Here is a 17,305-nt window from a genome sequence, read left to right as displayed (position 1 = left end):
CCCCAGTGGTGGAGAGAGCAAAAAGAAAGATGTCCTCATGTTGTTGACAACTGATTAGCGCTCCACCCCAGAAAGGAAAAAAAAAACCTTTAATCTGCTGCGCGTGGGCGCGCCTTAATTAAAGCTCCCGCGCACCAGTCAGTTAACGTGTTTGTGGATGTTGAGGCGGTTGCTCAGATGCTGGAGAAAAAAGAAAAAGTGCGGAGAAAAGGCCAACCTGCCTTTAGGTTATTTACTGAGCAGACGTTGTTCAGTCCTACAGCCCGTAGACCCTGTGTGTGTCAGTGCGCGCGTGTGTGTGACCACACGCATTGCGTTGGTAAAAGACACAACCTGCCTCTCACACAGATCCTACACTCTGCCTGATGTAACAGTATTCCGTTTGCTGGATGCTCGTGCACGCATGGAGAAGGCGCGCACCGAGGTCATCTTTCAAGTATTGGATCTGCGAGTCTTTGTCGTTTATCGGCACGTAGGACACAAAACACCTTTCTCCCACTCTTGAAACAGGAAATAAAGTGACACGTTTGAGCAGTGTTCCCTTTGTTTGAGAGGTGGCGCGTGACGCACAAATGCCACATGATTACAAAAACATCGATTTTATTCCTCTGACAGGATAAGTATTCGCGATTTGATGGAAAATTCAGCAACAGCGTGGTGCGTCGACTGAAGACCTCAAAATTGCGGAGATATTTTAGTTATTTCCTAATAATTCCTATAATAACTAAAAGATCATCTGGTTTAAGTGTTTGTGTTATCGGAGCCGCACACATCAGCACAGAGCCCTTTATACGGTCTATTTGAGCGGACTGGCTAGATTTTCCTGCAGATGTCTGGTGCACACTGATGAAAAAGGTGAGCGGGGCATTCATCTGCTAATATTAGCCCTGCCAAGCTTCTGAGGGCCTGGCCGACCCGGGTGAGCGCTAATTGGCTGTTAATGAAATGAGCGCCATTTGGGAGCACGGATCGGCCTCTTGACAGAATGTGTGCAGGGATAATATTGTTCCAGAAGCCGTGCGGAGAATAACTTGAGCTCTATTAACGCGGAGGCCCAGATAAGGAGCTGCGGCCCGAGTGCTCCATTATCTCCTGTTCTGATGAGCGGCTCCGGATGACGGCGTGGCCCCCACCCCCACCGCTCCTTCTCCCGAGGCTGTTTAGCTGCTTAATGTAATTCGCTTTCAAGAGCCTCGTGTTATATCTGATCATTTGTGCCATTAAGCCAGAGTCAAGTGTAAATGCAGTATTATTAAGATCGTGTCTGTCAGTAAATGTTGAATAAAAGTGGCCGCAGAGCATACAGTACCCGCGCTCCAAAATACCAGTACCGTCTGCGCTTGTGCACGCGTGTCTCCCAGTTTACATTTGCTGGAAAATGTAACAAATAGAATTAATGAAAGATCAGAAGCAAATTAGTTTGTTTTTTTTTAAAAAAAAAATACTTTTTCGCTGTTTTTATTTTTCAGGTTGTGCAGTTTTTCCACTATATTTCCAAATGTCGTTTGTTTTAGTTACTTCGTCTTTGAATATCACACACTTTGCTTGTTTGTGTCTCGCGGCCTTCTCTGTTTTCATTTACGGGCTTTTTCTTGCGGGCACGTGTGTGTTGTCTAAATGTGATATTTGCACCTTACAAAGTGTTTCAGAATAAACTTTGATCATATAATTGTTTTATTTTCAAATACCTTCAAAATGCAAACATGGCTCAGACATTCAGTTTCAATATAATTTAACTTATTTATTCACAGGAACAGTTTTTCAATGAAATAAACAACATGGCGATGCATTCCCCAGATGATTCACGTTATTATTATTATGATTATTATTATCGTTATTTACAGTTCCATCGTGGAGACAGGGGGTTTCTCTTTCAGTCTGTGGAAATGCAGAAAGAAATTCTATGTGGACCCAAAACATCGCGACAGTGTTGGGCGGATGTTGTCTGTTTTTTGTTCGCTGCAGCATTCCTGCTGACACACTGACGGGAGCCGATTACCTCATTTCTTTTCAAAGATTCGTGTCCAGTTTTTTGAACTCCCTCACTTCCTTGTCAGACCTTAAAAACTGCCCGCTAAAAAGTCATAGCAGGAAACGAGCAATGGCTCAGCTCTGCAGCTCTCTGGAGGCTTCTGAAGCCGCCGAGAAGCCATTGTCATGCAGCTTCCTGATGTGCTTCTTCAGGTCGAAGTTGCGGCAGAAGCCTTTGCCACAAGTGGCGCAGGTGAAGGGCTTCTTGTCGTTGTGTGTGTGCATGTGGAAGGTCAGGTTGTAGATCTGGTGGAAGGCCTTATTGCAGATGGAGCACTTGTACTGTTTCTCCCCGCTGTGCGTCAGCTTGTGGTTCTTGTAGTTTCCTGCGAAATAAGAGTATATGAATTAAAACACAATGTCATTTTTATCACAGTCTTTTCACTTTGTCTTCACAATTCTTCTGAGAAGGAGTTAAAAAAAGGATTCAAAAGGGAAAGGTGTGACATTAGAATTTTTGCCACCCTTTTAACATCTGCTTATTTAACCCGTGGCCTTTTCGCAGCACGAAATCAAACGTTCATGTCTCGCTGATGTGTGAGTGTCAATAGAAACAACTCCAGGTCAAACGAAAAAAGTGCATCTGTGTATGTGAAAACCAGTCGTCTGACCATAACCAGCTTTCCTTCCTCTAGTATAAAACGGCCTAAAACCAGTATTAGCAAATAGAAAAAGGGGATAAAAATGCACTCAATACCTCAGAAATATTGTAGATTTCACGGCTTCTAATATCAGAGAGCTGATGCGCTGATGAGGAGAGTCAGCTTCAGGGGAACTTGGATTAATTTAAAAAAAAACCGCCTGGTCTGAGTTAATTGTTTTTACCCTGAAATTACACAGCTAAACATTTCACTCCAATCTGGCCAAAGAAAATAATTTAATCAGGAGAATCTGAAAAATAAAACCGCTTGAACAAAATTTGAATGTAATTTTTTCTGCGAAACATCTACATATTAAAAAAAAAAAAAAAAAAAAGCAGAGAGGGAACGCGTTTTACAACTGCGATTTTTCTTTTTCCACCAGCAGTTCAGCTGGAGCCTCCTCCACCCCACAGCCTTCATTAATCGGCTTTTTGTGTGCCGAAGTCAAAAAGTTGTCAAACTTTGTCAAAATCAAGCGCAGCCGCAACTAAAGGAGGCCGGTTTCCAACTTTGCCGGGGTCTGACTAATGACCCGGGGGAAATGCGACAGTCTCGAAGGTAGAATTAGTCCGTGTAAAGTGACAAGTCTCATTTCCACCCACCGATTCGTGCTCATCGGTGAGCCCACAGTTATTTCCCCTTTGACTACTTCAAATATAAGCTTTTTCTGCTTTTACCGCAGACGTTATTTATTTCGGCAGCGCAGATGCCAAATGTTGAGGATGAGCGCCGATGTCGCCACACTAACTCCAGCGAGTCTGCATAAAGAGCTCTGCTCGGTTGTGAACTTTCGCAATATTGAGCGGGCAGAATAATCGGAATCTTCGTGCATAATGCTATAAAATTATTAGTGCATTTATGCTCCAAATCTCAAGTCCAGCTTAACAAAAACAATAAAATAAAATAAAATGGCATTTTTTCGTATTTATATTTTTCGTCAGTAGTCAAGTTGAGAACCCACAATTTCGTTGTATATGACAATAAATTATTATTTTATTCGATTCTAAACAATGTGCGCGAGATGTTAAACAGCATCCAACACAATTAAAGCACAGAATCCATCAGCCAGTGTAGCAATTATTTCAATCACGTCTCCTCTTAGTGAGGAAGTTCTCCACCGAGTTGTGGATTTCTAAAAGCTGACTGCTCAACCCAGCAAAATAATGACTAGGCTGCACGGCAGCAGATTGCATGAAATAAATTCGTGGAATAATAACACGAGCTGAAGAGAAAGCTTTTTGTTCGTTTGCACATGAACACTGAATCACCGCAGTGTTGAAAATAGGAAACATCACATCAGGATACAATTTCCAGTCAGTAATATAATACAGCCGATTAAAGAGGACACCAGCGCCCAGTATTTACCTTTCTGGTGGAAGCCTTTCCCGCAGAACTCGCACACAAATGGTTTATACCCTGCGTGGATCCGGACGTGAGTGTTGAGCGTCGAACTTCTGTTGAACGCTTTTCCACACTGGTTGCATTTGTGAGGCTTTTCCTTACAGGTCAAAATGAGAGAAAATAATTCAAACAAAGTCAAGTCAAAAAGCTGGAAAGGTCACAGTGAAACAGTGTCTCACCTGCGTGTGGATGATCTTGTGTCTGCACAGCGTGCTGGCCTGCCGGAATCCTTTACCGCACACTTTACATACGAAGGGCCGGGCCCCCGTGTGCACCGGCATGTGTCTGGTAAGATTGTAATGCGCATTAAAAACCTGCAGAAGACACAAAGGCATACGAAATATGAGTAAACATTATTCTAAAAAGACAACGCCAGCATTTTTAAAACAAGCGTCAGAAAAAAGGAAGAAAAAAAAACTAGCATCGGCCTCAAAAGTTCATTATTGAGTTTATATAGGTGTGTAGATGCTGGCGCATTTGTTCATGTTTTATATAAAATATAGAATATAAAATATAGAATATATTAACAATGTACAAAAATGCATTATAACTGTACCTTTCCACACACTTCGCAGGTGAAATTTTTGGGTTTTCCGTCCGCACTGCCACTGCCGCTGAGTTTGCTGTGTGTCTTTATGCCGCTTTTCTCAGCTGTCAGGCCGTGGCTCTCTTTCACTATCTGGTCCAGCTGCCCTGGCAGATGTTCCTTGTGTGGGTATTGAGGTGTGGGCAGCTTGTCGGTGCCCACACCGGTCAGTTTGGCATTCTCCAGCAGCAAAAGTCTGTGGTGCGCCGACAGAGAGGCCTGGGCCTGCGGGCTGGAGAGCCAGTGGCCGGCCAGCAGCTCCGACTGCTGGTACGCAGAGTCCAGGTAATTGAAATAGTAGAGCGAGCCACTGCTGGGCACGGCCTGGTTCAGGACCTGAGGTTTTACCACCCTGCTCCCTGACGTCAGCAGCTGCTGCTTCAGGCTCGGATCCGCTTTGCCGCACAACCCGCAGTTTCCTTTGCACGGAGCAGCTGGCGAGCCGCACAAAGTTCCCCTAAAACTGGCTCTCCACAGCTCCGAATAGCTCATCAGCGCCTTGGCTTGGAGGTCGTAGCTGAAGGGCTGTAGCGGGATCATGCAGGGGATTGGGGAGCAGAGCCCTAGCAGTTTTTTCCCCTCTGAACGTTCCTCCGCGTTCCCTTTCGGCTCCGAGCTCTTGGACATGATCCAGTCGATGGAGAAAGCCAGCGTTTTGGGAGCCGCGGACGGCGCAGTCCTCCCGCAGGACACCACCGTGTCTAAAGAGGCTGAACTTGCCATTTTGTTGCCGCTGTAGTAGTTTCGCTTTGCAGCCGAACAGAACTTGGTGTGAGCAACTCCGTGTATAGTCCAGCTGCCCCGCGTCTTTTCACTCCCCTGAGCTCCCAGCAGAAAAGACAGGCGGACACATCAGTTTAATAAGCACCTTGCTGTCACAGTGTCACGCATTTGCATTCAAATGGCCCCCGCCTCGCAACAATAGCATCCAGGGGTGATGGATTAATGCTCATTAACTAGCACACACAAAATTAACAGACATTACAGGGCTCGTTAAGGAGAAGAAGAAGAGGAGGAGGAGGAAACAGAGGGCAAGAAATGTTGTAGCCGGAGCTCCTGGACACCGAGTTAAGCCAAAGTTACGTCTGTGTTGTACTTTACCTTCTTATTGTTCAGATGGGAGTGGAGAAACCAGCCGACTGCTCTCTGTCAGACCTTGGCAGCGCCCGCCCCTCATCAGTGCAGATCACTGTCTCTTGACATAATCGGGCACCCAAGCACCTAACTGGGTGACAGGGAGACAAATCTATAGAGGGGATGGCACGTAAATATGAAACCATTCCATCAGTAAAACTGCTGCACAATTGTGTTTTCATCATTAATCGCGCTTTGGAGGAGCTGAGTGAGTCTCCTGCTTTCATTTGGTTAACAACACAGTAATCTTTTTTTTTTCTCGGAGAGAGCTGCTAATCCTCGGAGATGGGATCCGTCTTTTTCCTCACCGGCTTATAAACTTACTATTTGTATAAATTCGAGGACGTCCAATTTCCACCTGTTTAAGAGCACAGACTCCCTTTGGATCCTATTAAACGTTGTTCCTCCTTCCCCCTATTCAAAAGAAGCAATTTTCCAGAGCGATTCAGGGCTCAGCGCTGCGTGGGGGGGTGGTGGGGAGAACACAAGCTCTTTTACTTTTAGCTACTAAAGCACTGCGTGAACTGGTTTTGTGTTTTTTTCTTCCTGAAATAGAGGGACGGATTAAAGACGGAGAGAGGAAAAAGAAAAGACTTAGCTTGGTCAGGGGTATACACGGACAAATGAAAAGAGAGGCCTTTTCTCTAAAGAGGCGTACAAGAAGTTTGCTGGAATCCACGGTGTTGTGTGGGAGTTACAATGGGCAGCAGAGTCTCATCTATCCGCTACAAGGGCTGTGTTGAATTTATGTGTTTGCAGGCCAATTTACCTGAGGGACTCCCAACAACTGAGTGGGAGAGAGGGGAGTTCATAAAACATGCGGAGGATCAAAAGAGTGTGCAATATGGGCGAAATGAATAGTCTTTTATTTATCACAGCGTTTGCTCAGTGCGCATGATGACGATGCTATAATGTATTTATTTAACTTGGCAGAACCTTTAAACTTACACAAGAAGAAGAAAGTGAAACGTTTAAGATAATAATGTTATTTCCGAGCCTAAAATGTGACATGATTGTCATATGAATGGGAAATCACCGGTAACACTTAATACCCTCAAGGTATTTAGAAAAGTAGTAGAGTATAATTTGTATATAACTTCTTCGAAAAGTTACAACACACCTTTTGGTAACTGGCGTGCGTCTTTGAGAGTGCCAAAAAAACCTATTTAGGCTAGAATTTATTCTGCATTTATTCTGCGCAACACGTACAAATATATTTCCTCTATAATGTAATTTTCTTTCACTTGGTATTCTTGTTCTAGTCTCCTGACATTTGAGTCAAAAAGTAGTTTTAGGTAATGAAGTCGCATCACGAAGCGCTGTTCAGGAACGTTAAACACATGGGTGTGATATATCGAAATTCCATGGTGACATCCTCAGGCAGCATACAGCCTCTGGTAACTATAATAACAGTGCAAATTCTAAAGTAATACTTAACTAATGTTAGCAAATTTCCATTGCTTATCATTAACAAACCAGTGCCACTTTTTTCAAGCATGAACTGATACTCGATCATTTTGGCTTCATTTCAGACGCTTTCATTCTCATAAAAACAGAAAGCTATTTTTATTCATCAAACTGACATCGACTCATTACAGCGTCATCAAATCTTGCATCTCTAAATGAAGCACAACTTATAGGATTTGTCCTCTGTTTGTAAGTGTGAGCAGGCCTTCATTTAAAGAATTGTAAAAACTGATCCGGACACTTAAATCAAGACTTTTACACTGGACGATACAGTTAATTTTGAATTAAGAGAGCATTTATGTTGTACAGAAAAATTCTGTATCATTAGGTTGAAATGTATTTTGGATTTGCCATCTTCTAAAGAATCTGCTGTTTTGTGTTTTCACTGAGGCCTTTAAACCTTCAAACAGAGTCACAACATCAATACTCACATATTTTTATTATTGTCGGGTCTGTATCTTAGAATATGAAGCACCTTGAGGCAATTGTTGTTCTGATATAAATAACATTTAACAGAATTTGTTTTATGTTAATGGCTTCCATAAGATATTAGTGGCTGATGTTGACCACTTTTTATAACCCATTATAGAAAGTCTGAATGCCAAAAACCCATGTGCTTATTGCAAAACATATCTAGTCGCTATACTGAAATATGTGTGATAAAATGTTGCACTAAGTTTTTATCTGAAATGTGTCTCTATTTTGTGTTGTAAAGCTCTTTAGAACACTAAATACTCAGGGAGGGCTGCTTCATTTTGTAGCAGTTGTTTAATGAAAGTTTTATAAAAGACAATGATAAAATTGTAATTTAGCTCATTAAATTTAGGTTTTGTGTTTTGTGTATTTCTTTTTAATCAATGATAATTAAGGTCATCAACCTTAATTAAATGATAATTGGGTGTAGAAGATAATAATTTACCTCAGTCACCACACACTTCATGCTATATTTACCCCAGGACATTCAATTCAATTCAGTTTTATTTATATAGTGCAAAGTCCCAACCTCAAGGAACTTAATGCTGTAAGGCATATGGTAGGGATGCTTTTTAAGGTTGTTAACAGGGAAGCTATGATAGGAACATTTGTATTATTCTGTTTAATTTTACAAGTCCACCTCACATGGAAGGATTATTGCTTGTTGTTTCTATGCTACTCATAAGGTAGAATACTCTAAATTGAGGTATTATTTCTGGTTCACTGATACACTGATCCTATTGCTGTAACCAGCCTCACCCATTCACTTCTAACCACAGTTAGCTCAGGCATTGATTTAAGGGACTCTTGCTTCTTGCCGGAAGGTATGCAAGGGCTGGATGTGGCAAAGCTTAGCATCACAGTGTTGGGATTTTTAACTGTTTTTCCTGTCTTCATCCCTCCACAATTCCTGGGGTAATTGTAACCATCTATATTTATGCACATTATTTTTCAATGTAAATGCAGACATACACATTTGCAGGACCATAAATCATGCTGCACAAATTCTTCAGTGACTGATGCTCTTATGATTGATCGATTTCAGTACAATTATATGCACATGAATTTCTTTACTAGTACGCTGACTTGCAGTGTTGAAGTAACACAAGTGCTGACATTTTCAGTGTATATTCTGTCATAATTGATCTTAAACAAAGTTCAGGAATAAACATATAATTATTAGTTATTAACATCAGACTTGCTTCAACAGTGTGTCTTTTATCCTGTCTTCCATCATTCACCCCCAACCGGCCACAGCAGATGGCCCCGCCCCTCCCTGAGCCTGGTTCAGCTGGAGGTTTCTTCCTGTTAAAAGGGAGTTTTTCCTTCCCCAAGTGCTTGCTCATAGGGGGTCTTTTCTGTACTATTCTAGGGTCTCTACCTTACAGTATAAAGCCTCCTTGAAGCAACTGTTGTTGTGTTTTGTGCTATATTAATAAAACTGAATTGAATTAATCATTGTGATTGTGTAATTATGACTTTAATGTAAACAAATAACTACAAAATAAAGGTCAGTTTTCAACACACAGTGTAACAGTATATGTAGATGGTATATTAGTAAACACTTATCGCATTGCCAGATACCAGTGCAGCATTCAGTACTGTCAACTCATATTTTATTACAGAGATCAGAACGGAATCTGGATGGACGGATGTATGGATAGATTAGAACATGTCCGTCCATCCGTCCGTCTTCTTCCACTTATCTGGGGCTGAGTCGCAGGGGTAGGAGCCTAAGCAAAGTAGTCCAGACCTCCCTCTCCCTGGTCTCCCCCAGCTTGTCAGGGGGGACATCAAGGTGTTCCCAGGCCAGCCGAAAGACAGAATCTCTCCAGCATGTCTTGGGTCGGCCTTGAGCCTCCTCCCAGTAGGACATGTCCAGAACACCAGGAGGCACCCAGACACTTCGCTTTTACACCTAGCTGTCTCTTTACCACGATGGACTGGTACAGCGTCCGCATCACTGCAGATGCAGCACCAATCTGTCTGTCGATCTCCCGCTCCCCTCTCCCATCACTTGTGAACAAGACCCAGAGATACTTAAACCCCTCCACTTGGGTCAGGAACTTGTCCGGGCTGAGGACCACAGCCTCAGACTTGGAGATGTTGATTCTCATTCCTACTGCTTCACAATGCAAACTGTTCCACTGCAAGCTGGAGGCCATCTCCTTATGAAGCCAACAGAACCTCATCATTTGCAAAAAGCAGAGATGAAATTCTGAGACCACCGAAGTGAAAGGAGAATCTGTGATAAAGGGCAGCCTTGGCAGAGTCCATCAGAGTCCCATTTATTGCCAGCTATGCGGACCAAGCTCTTGTATCGGTTGTATAAGGATCAAACGGCCCATAGCAATGGGCCTTACACCCCATACTCCCGAAGAACCTCCTACAGGACATCCCAAAGGACACGGTCGAATGACTTCTCCAAGTCCACAAAAAACATGTAGACTGATTGTTCAAACTCCAAATGCACCCTCAAGTATCCTTGAGAGGATAAAGAGCTGGTCCAGTGTTCCACGGCTAGGAAAAAAACCCCACATTGTTCACCCTGTACCGAGATTGGACTAACTGATGGACTCTCCATTCCAGCATCCTGACATAGACTTTCCCAAGGAGGTTGAGGAGTGTGATCCCCTCTAGTTGGAACACACCCTCCGGTTTCCCTTCTTAAAGATGGGAACCACCAATCCAAGGCACCGCCCCCAATCTGTCACCTGAGCTGTGACAACCAAGACAGTCCTACAACATTCAGAGCCTTCAAGAACTCAGGGAGGACCTCATCCACCCAGGGGCTCTGCCACCATAACACTCCACAGAATAGCTGCCTCAGTGACCTCTCCCCCAGAGATAGGTGATTGGTCCCCCTCGTCCCCAGAATCTGCTTCCTCCTTGGAAGATGCGGGATTAAGGAGGTCCTTGAAGTATTCCTTTCTGCCGCCCGACAATGTTCTCAGTCGAAGTCACAATACAGGTAGAGCACCGCTTTGTACCTGGCTTGGGATTCCTAGAATATTTAAAGTTATAACAGGGAGTCATGTACTTTTGACTTGAGGCTTTCTTTTGCTGAGGACCCACAGCATCCAGAGTCATATGCATGATTAATATCTGTGATAGTAGAATTTAGGTGCCAGCTCTGCACTGTGTTGGCACATGGCGTTGAAGAAGATAACTGTAGAGGACTTGTATCATTTAATTTAGTTACAGAACTTTCACAAAGACTTTTACTGTACGGAAACATATTCCCCACTGCTGTATAATCCATTGTTGCAAATTTAAATGTTGCTTAAAAATTACCAGACAAAAGGTTTTCAGGGAATATTATTAAATTTTTAGTTACTATGCCAGACCTAAGAACAAGATCAGAGTGAGATTAAAGTGGTGGGTGGACTCTTTGGAGCGATGCCAGTTGAGGCTTTCTCTGGTAGTTAAATAATGATAAAAACAAGATTTTAGTTTTATCATTTCAGGTACTTACCCCTACACTTAACAATTATGAAAAATATTAAAGACATTTTTATTTAGTTGTCTTTTGATTATAATTTATGTTTCAAATTACATTCATTTTATTTTATTCATAGACAGAAATATTGTTTCCATTAAAATATGACTTAAAACTTATTCTGTACTATTAAATATATTTTTACCATTTTAGTCTACTTGATTATAGAAAGCAATATAATTTATAAAAACTATGTAAATGTTACTTAAATCACACAGCATACAATGTGCCATAGAGCTGTTTATTTTGACATTTCACAGTTATAGCAGGCAACCCCCCCTCAACCACCAATTACTGTTGTCATTCCAATCTGCCCCCCCCCCAAAAAATAAAAACAAACAAACAAAACAAAACAAAACAAAACAAAACAAAACAGAGGAGCATTCAAATCCAGCACTCTGTACAAAGGAACTTTCAGTGTCATATTGTCAGATTTAAGAGGAGAATGTTCTAACATACCCTTTATAAGATAATGAAACCTTAGTTACACACCAGGTGCCTTAGTTTACATACTCAAATATGTTTTAGAATGACAACTTCCCAAAACTAATAATAGATGAAATGAAGTTAGTTTGTCTAGATGTGTGAAAGTGTACAGGTATGTTAACATCACTAAAAAAATAGTTTTTAGTGTCTGAAAATTCTGAAAATCTCTTTGCTTGGGCAGTGGGACTTTATTTAAAGGCAAGCTGCTGTGTGTGAGAAAAGGGTTCAGTGAACCCAGTATTCTTGCTGGAAATCAGTCATTTGCATGGAGAACTGAGTAGGTGGAATTGAACAGAAATGGCACTAAACTAGAGCAACCATAGAAACCACCCAGTGATCACTGCAGCTGTCCTCCATTTAATTTAAAAGATAGAATGCGAATTCTTTGTTGTTGTTTTTTTGTTTTACTTATTTAGAAAGCTTGACCCCCCCAATATACCATTTGAGTTATTGGGAAATTAATATCACTACTCTATAAATGCATTCCTCTATTGGGTAACCTGCATTTTAAAGCATACAATTTTAAACAGTGTCATTGAATTAAAATCATGGCAACCTTCAAGTAGTTCCTCACATTTCTTAGACTGCAGTTAAGTTTCACATCTCATCTCAGTGCTTTGGTGCTCTGAAAAGAATAATTTTATTTCAACACTAAAGCATCTTTTGTGCACTTAGCGGTCAAATAAAAACAAGAGACTATGTGTCTAAGGAACCATGTTTTTGAGCACAAAGAGTGACAACCATATAAGGAAAGCTGGAATTTGCATGTGCTTGAGATACACAGCCTTTGCATGCTGGAAAGAGATCTAGTGGCAATGGAGAAGAGGACACAGTATAACAATATCTTTGTTCACAGGTGTCAGCGTGACAGTAATAAAAGGTTCTGTTTCAAATGGTTCGATTGTGCCTTCGTCCTTAACCTCATCTGTTGAAATGAATGTGAAGAATTGGTCATTTGTGCAGCTGCTAAAAGTTCCTCTGCATTGTTGGGGATTCCGTCTGGCAAACAATAAACTGTCTAAACCAGGGGCCAGCAACCTTTAAGACCCGGTTTCCACCGAAAAGAAAACTCTGGGAGCCGCAAATACTTTTTGACATCTAAAATGAACATAACACTGTATATATTGTTTTTTTACCTTTATGCTTTGTATAAACAACTAAGTGTTGCTTATTAAATCCATGAAGTGCTACAAAGAAAATGAAATTTTATTTATGTAATGAACACATTTTGAAATCTTAAAAAATTACAAAAAAGAAAGACATCCAGTTGAAGGTCTCTTTTAAATGAATTAAAAAGCTGAACTTAAATTCTCCATGTAGCAAACAAAAACTGAGCCGTCATCCTTATTGGCCTGCAGTGCCTCTGCAGAAGAGGTGGACGCACCTGAGTGTCAATTATGAGTATCACGCCTCGCCACCTTAAAGTCTGTGCCCTCTCTGCTGTTGTGTTATGTGTCAGGCTCTGTGCTGGAAAGCTAAAGCCAGCTGCATGCGTACAGCAACCGTGTGTGAAAAGTGGTCAATAAAGAGAAGCTGAAAACCATGTTCATGCAAACACCATCGGGTCTGCCGTGATATGATTACAATAGGACTTTTGCTCCTGAAACTCTGCACACAGCGTCTGCAGACCGGGGCTGTACGAAGTCACTTTCATCTTTACGCAGGACTGTAAGCTGTCATCTGTGAGGCGTGAGCGGTGTTTGTTTTTAACATAGTTCATGGTGGGAAATAGCTGCTCAAATACGTATGTGGATCCAAAGATCGACAATCCACAAATTAGGCATGCTGGTAGGCCGCTCTCGTCAGAAGTAAACGCAAATAAATCTGCCCAGGGATCATTAAATGTTCTATTTTCTTCAGATATTTTTCTTTTCTTACATTTCTCCATACTTGGCCTACCTGTGGTTGCTGTCTCAATAAATGCACTGCGTTTCGGCAGCTATACCAGCTTCCGTGAGTGTGGCTCTTATTTTGAGTGACGAAAAATAATAAAATATCTTTTTATTTTTATATTTCAAGATCATGATAATCTTCCAATTTAGAAGTACAAGTTAAAAAAAACTAACACAAATAAAATACACTTCAGCTAAATACTTTTACAATTTATTTTCTCAAACCACGGAGCCGCAGTGTAAAGCCTAAAGAGCCACAGGTTGCCGACCCCTGGTCTAAACAAACAATGATTTGCAGTATTTCTGCAAAGTCAGGCAAGCCATCAGTAGAGCCATATACCAGGAGCATGCTGAAAGTGTAACTGATGCCCTGAAATCCAGCCTTGTTTGTCAGTTGAACTATGTTACTCTTCAGGAAATTTCTGTGATAGAAATGTTTGTCCGTTTTAATTTACAACCTCTCGTGGTACTCTTGACATCTTCAATGAAGAGATAGCAGCAGCAGGTTTTTTGAAATTTAAACCATGGAGAGTCTATGCATTCATACACTTGTGGGTTTTTTTGCCAAAGACTTTAAAATGTTATGGAAGCAGCTAGTCTGTCTTACCATCTTCTTAAAGAAATGGTGCTTAGCTTCAAACCTCATTGCCCATAAAGACACAAGTGGACCAAATGCTTCGGTGAGCAGACGATAATGCTCCTCAAAATAAACAAAAGTGTTTTGGAATCAACCTCCCTTCTGGAAAAACACTGGTAAATCTATGTGTGTGCTCAGCAATCAGACGGCCTAAGTGACCAATGCTCTCATCTGTGTGGGTAGGTGAGACAACTGTAACAACATCTCAGCAACAGCGGAAAGGCTAGCAGTATAGTTTATTTATCCTGTCTTTTATGGGAAATGTTTGATGATTCTGTTTAGAGAGAAAGACTTTCTGTTTCAAGATCTAAACTCAGCATCTAAACACAGGTACAGTCTCCTTAAGTAAATCATGTAGTACATCAGGTGGGTATCCTGTTGTGACATGAAATGACTCAGCCTTTGAGTAATTGTGCAATACCTTTTAACTCTGTGGCTCTGGGCATGACTAGCCAATGCTGCTACAGTATTGAGCAGGTGTTGCTGTCTTGTTCTGGCGGGGAATGCTCCTCAGAACAACGAGCTAAAATATTAAGCCATATTTTTATTTCATTATGTACTGAAAAAAAGAACCAGACTATAAACACATACTTCCATTTCTTTTTGCTTCACTAAGATTAATGTTTCAGCTCTGGAGTGGGATCACTTTTTCTTACATTATATTATATGACACTCCACTGGTAACCACATCCATGTCAAACAGCAGTGTGAGGCAAGTGGGAGGCAATACACAGCACTGAGGGAGATCACAACAACAAACAGAGGGGAGATGACACATAAACACACACGAGGGCAAATTAAGCAACGATCCACAGGTGGGAACACAGCTGAACGTAATCTAACAAAACTGAACACGCTGCACACAAGTATAGAAGTATAACAGGAAGTAAGCGAAACACAGACTGAGACGCAGACTGACTAAATACAGGCAACAGGGAGCAAGAGAAACCCACAGAGACATGACTGGGGGACAGGCGAAAAAACATGGAGAGAGAGACAAGACTCAACCTCAGACTGTTAAATCAACCAAAACCAAAAACACTGGGTACAAAACCCAGGACCGTGACAATCCTGGGTCTGACATGATACCCCACCTCTCAGCTATAGTCAATAGACTACAAGCTTTCCATGCCAGCCAACTGTTACCTAGAAGGGTTGACAAACTGATGATGACTGATGGCAAGCAGAGAAATGAAAATGATGGTTAAAAAGCGACGCAATCCTGGCTCCAAACAGGAAGAATCAGAATGAGAAGCACAGTGAATATTTTGACCAGCACAGCAGAAACTGAAGCCAACTAAAGCGAACTCAGCACAAGTGCTAGCAGCGACTTTAGCAGTAGCAGTGAAACTTCTATGGCACCTGACAGCAGCAAACAATGCAAAACAATGAGTTACATCAACTTTGGGTTCCTTTGGAGGGGGAGCGAGGATGAGCCCGGGTTGCAGTGTGTAATATGTGTTGATGTTCTCAGTAATCACTGTATGAAACCATCACATGTCAGACAGTATCTTCCAACCAAGCACACAGTGCTGAGAGACAAACCAGTTGACTTTTTTCTGAGACAATGAAAGGAACTAAAGGAGTCGATGCCAGCAATTTAGTTTTGTGCTACACCCATAGTCAAAGCACAAGAAGCTTCATAACCCCACATCATATGATTGTTGGGTTTTTCTCTGTATGTATTATTGTACGATCTACTGTACAATATGAAGCGCCTTGAGGCGCCTGCTGTTGTGATTTGGTGCTATATAAACAAAATTGAATTGAATTGTGTCGACAAACAGCTATCTACTATTAGACAAACAGTTAACATGCATCATGACAAAGCTGAGCTTCCAACAACACAGTGTCTGCATTTCGTTGCCTTGTACTTGACATGTGCAATGACAATGAAGTTGAATTGATTCTATTCTATTCTATTCTATTCTAAATTGTGGTGAATAGGAGCCATGGCAGATGATGTTAAAAACACACCGATCGAGTGCATTAAAAGTAGTTGCTATTTTTCGCTTCAGCTCGATGAGATACAGATGTTTCAAATATTGCCAGTTTGCTTTTTTGCATTAGATATAAACATCAACAAAGTAGGACAAAGCAAGATTTAGTTGTCTTTCATGTTGACAGCCTGCATTATCCTAGGCCTTTTGACATACAATTGTCATATGAAGTGAATGACAACGCTCTCTTTGTGGTCCCATATTGCTTTCTCTGGTGAGCATCATAGTACCGTATGCTAATGTCATTTGTAAGAGTTTGTTACGTTAAATTACACTGAAATGAGATGCATAATAAATGCTGTTACTGTAACCTGTATGTTTGTAGTTATTTTCATAATATAGGATAGATCACAGCCATTTACAAATATAGCATCATATGATAAATATGAAAAAATAATGAAAATGAAATATTTTTACACAGAGTGAATTTGGACTAAAAAAAGAACTCTATAAAGTGAAATCATATTACTCTAAACAGTGTGAATAACCCGCAGTGTTAAATATTTTTGCACATTTTGTTGTTATTTTTGACACTAAACTGAGTAGAATTAACACTAAAAAGTTAACACTGGCCATAGAGTAAATTTTACTCTAATTTTGAGTGGAACCAAGTGTTATCTGAAACAGAGTTAAAATCAACTCTCTAAGTGTAAAATTGACACTGTTTTTTACTGTGTACTCCAGCTTCCTTCTACCGTCCAAAGACATGCAGCTTGTGGGGATAGGTTAATTGATTCATCCAAATTGCCCATAGGTGTGAATGAAGGAGTGAATGTGAGTGCGAATGGTTGTCTGTCCCTGTGTGTTGGCCCTGCGACAGACTGGCGACATGTCCAGGATGTACCCCGCCTCTCGCCCTATGACAGCTGGGATAGGCTCCAGCGCCCCCCGCGAACCTGGAAAGGATAAGCGGAAGTGAATGGATGGATGGACTCTTTTAATTTCATTTACACAAATGTTTCAAAGTACCAATAACCACTGCAGTACAAAGTTAAATGAATGCAAATGAAAATTTAAAATACCAAATACTCCAGAATTGTGGTGCAGATTTTAATGA

The 17,305-nt window shown here is 41.3% G+C and overlaps 1 protein-coding gene across 3 annotated transcripts; it reads right to left on the bottom strand.

Moving 5' to 3' along the window:
• Nucleotides 1–1,153: 1,153 nt before the first annotated feature.
• fezf2 (FEZ family zinc finger 2) lies at nt 1,154–6,281 on the bottom strand. 3 transcript variants are annotated; one of them, XM_005941310.3, is made up of 5 exons: nt 5,761–6,281; nt 4,630–5,478; nt 4,253–4,387; nt 4,038–4,170; nt 1,154–2,357 (listed from the first exon to the last, which is right to left on the bottom strand). In XM_005941310.3, the coding sequence occupies exons 2-5, from the start codon at nt 5,380–5,382 to the stop codon at nt 2,107–2,109; spliced, it is 1,272 nt and encodes a 423-aa protein (XP_005941372.1). In that variant the 5' UTR covers nt 5,383–5,478; nt 5,761–6,281; the 3' UTR covers nt 1,154–2,106. The 3 variants fall into 3 exon arrangements, with proteins under 3 accessions (XP_005941372.1, XP_042084046.1, XP_005941370.1); XM_042228112.1 differs by having other exon boundaries at nt 4,630–5,884; nt 6,118–6,281; XM_005941308.3 differs by having other exon boundaries at nt 4,630–6,281.
• Between the last annotated feature and the right edge of the window lie 11,024 nt (nt 6,282–17,305).

This window comes from Haplochromis burtoni, unplaced genomic scaffold (assembly GCF_018398535.1).
Source record: "Haplochromis burtoni strain Fernald_Lab_line unplaced genomic scaffold, NCSU_Asbu1 Contig_304, whole genome shotgun sequence".
Classification (NCBI taxonomy): Eukaryota; Metazoa; Chordata; class Actinopteri; order Cichliformes; family Cichlidae; genus Haplochromis; species Haplochromis burtoni.
Note: the sequence above shows the minus strand (reverse complement) of the source record. Positions and strands in the feature narration are given on the sequence as shown.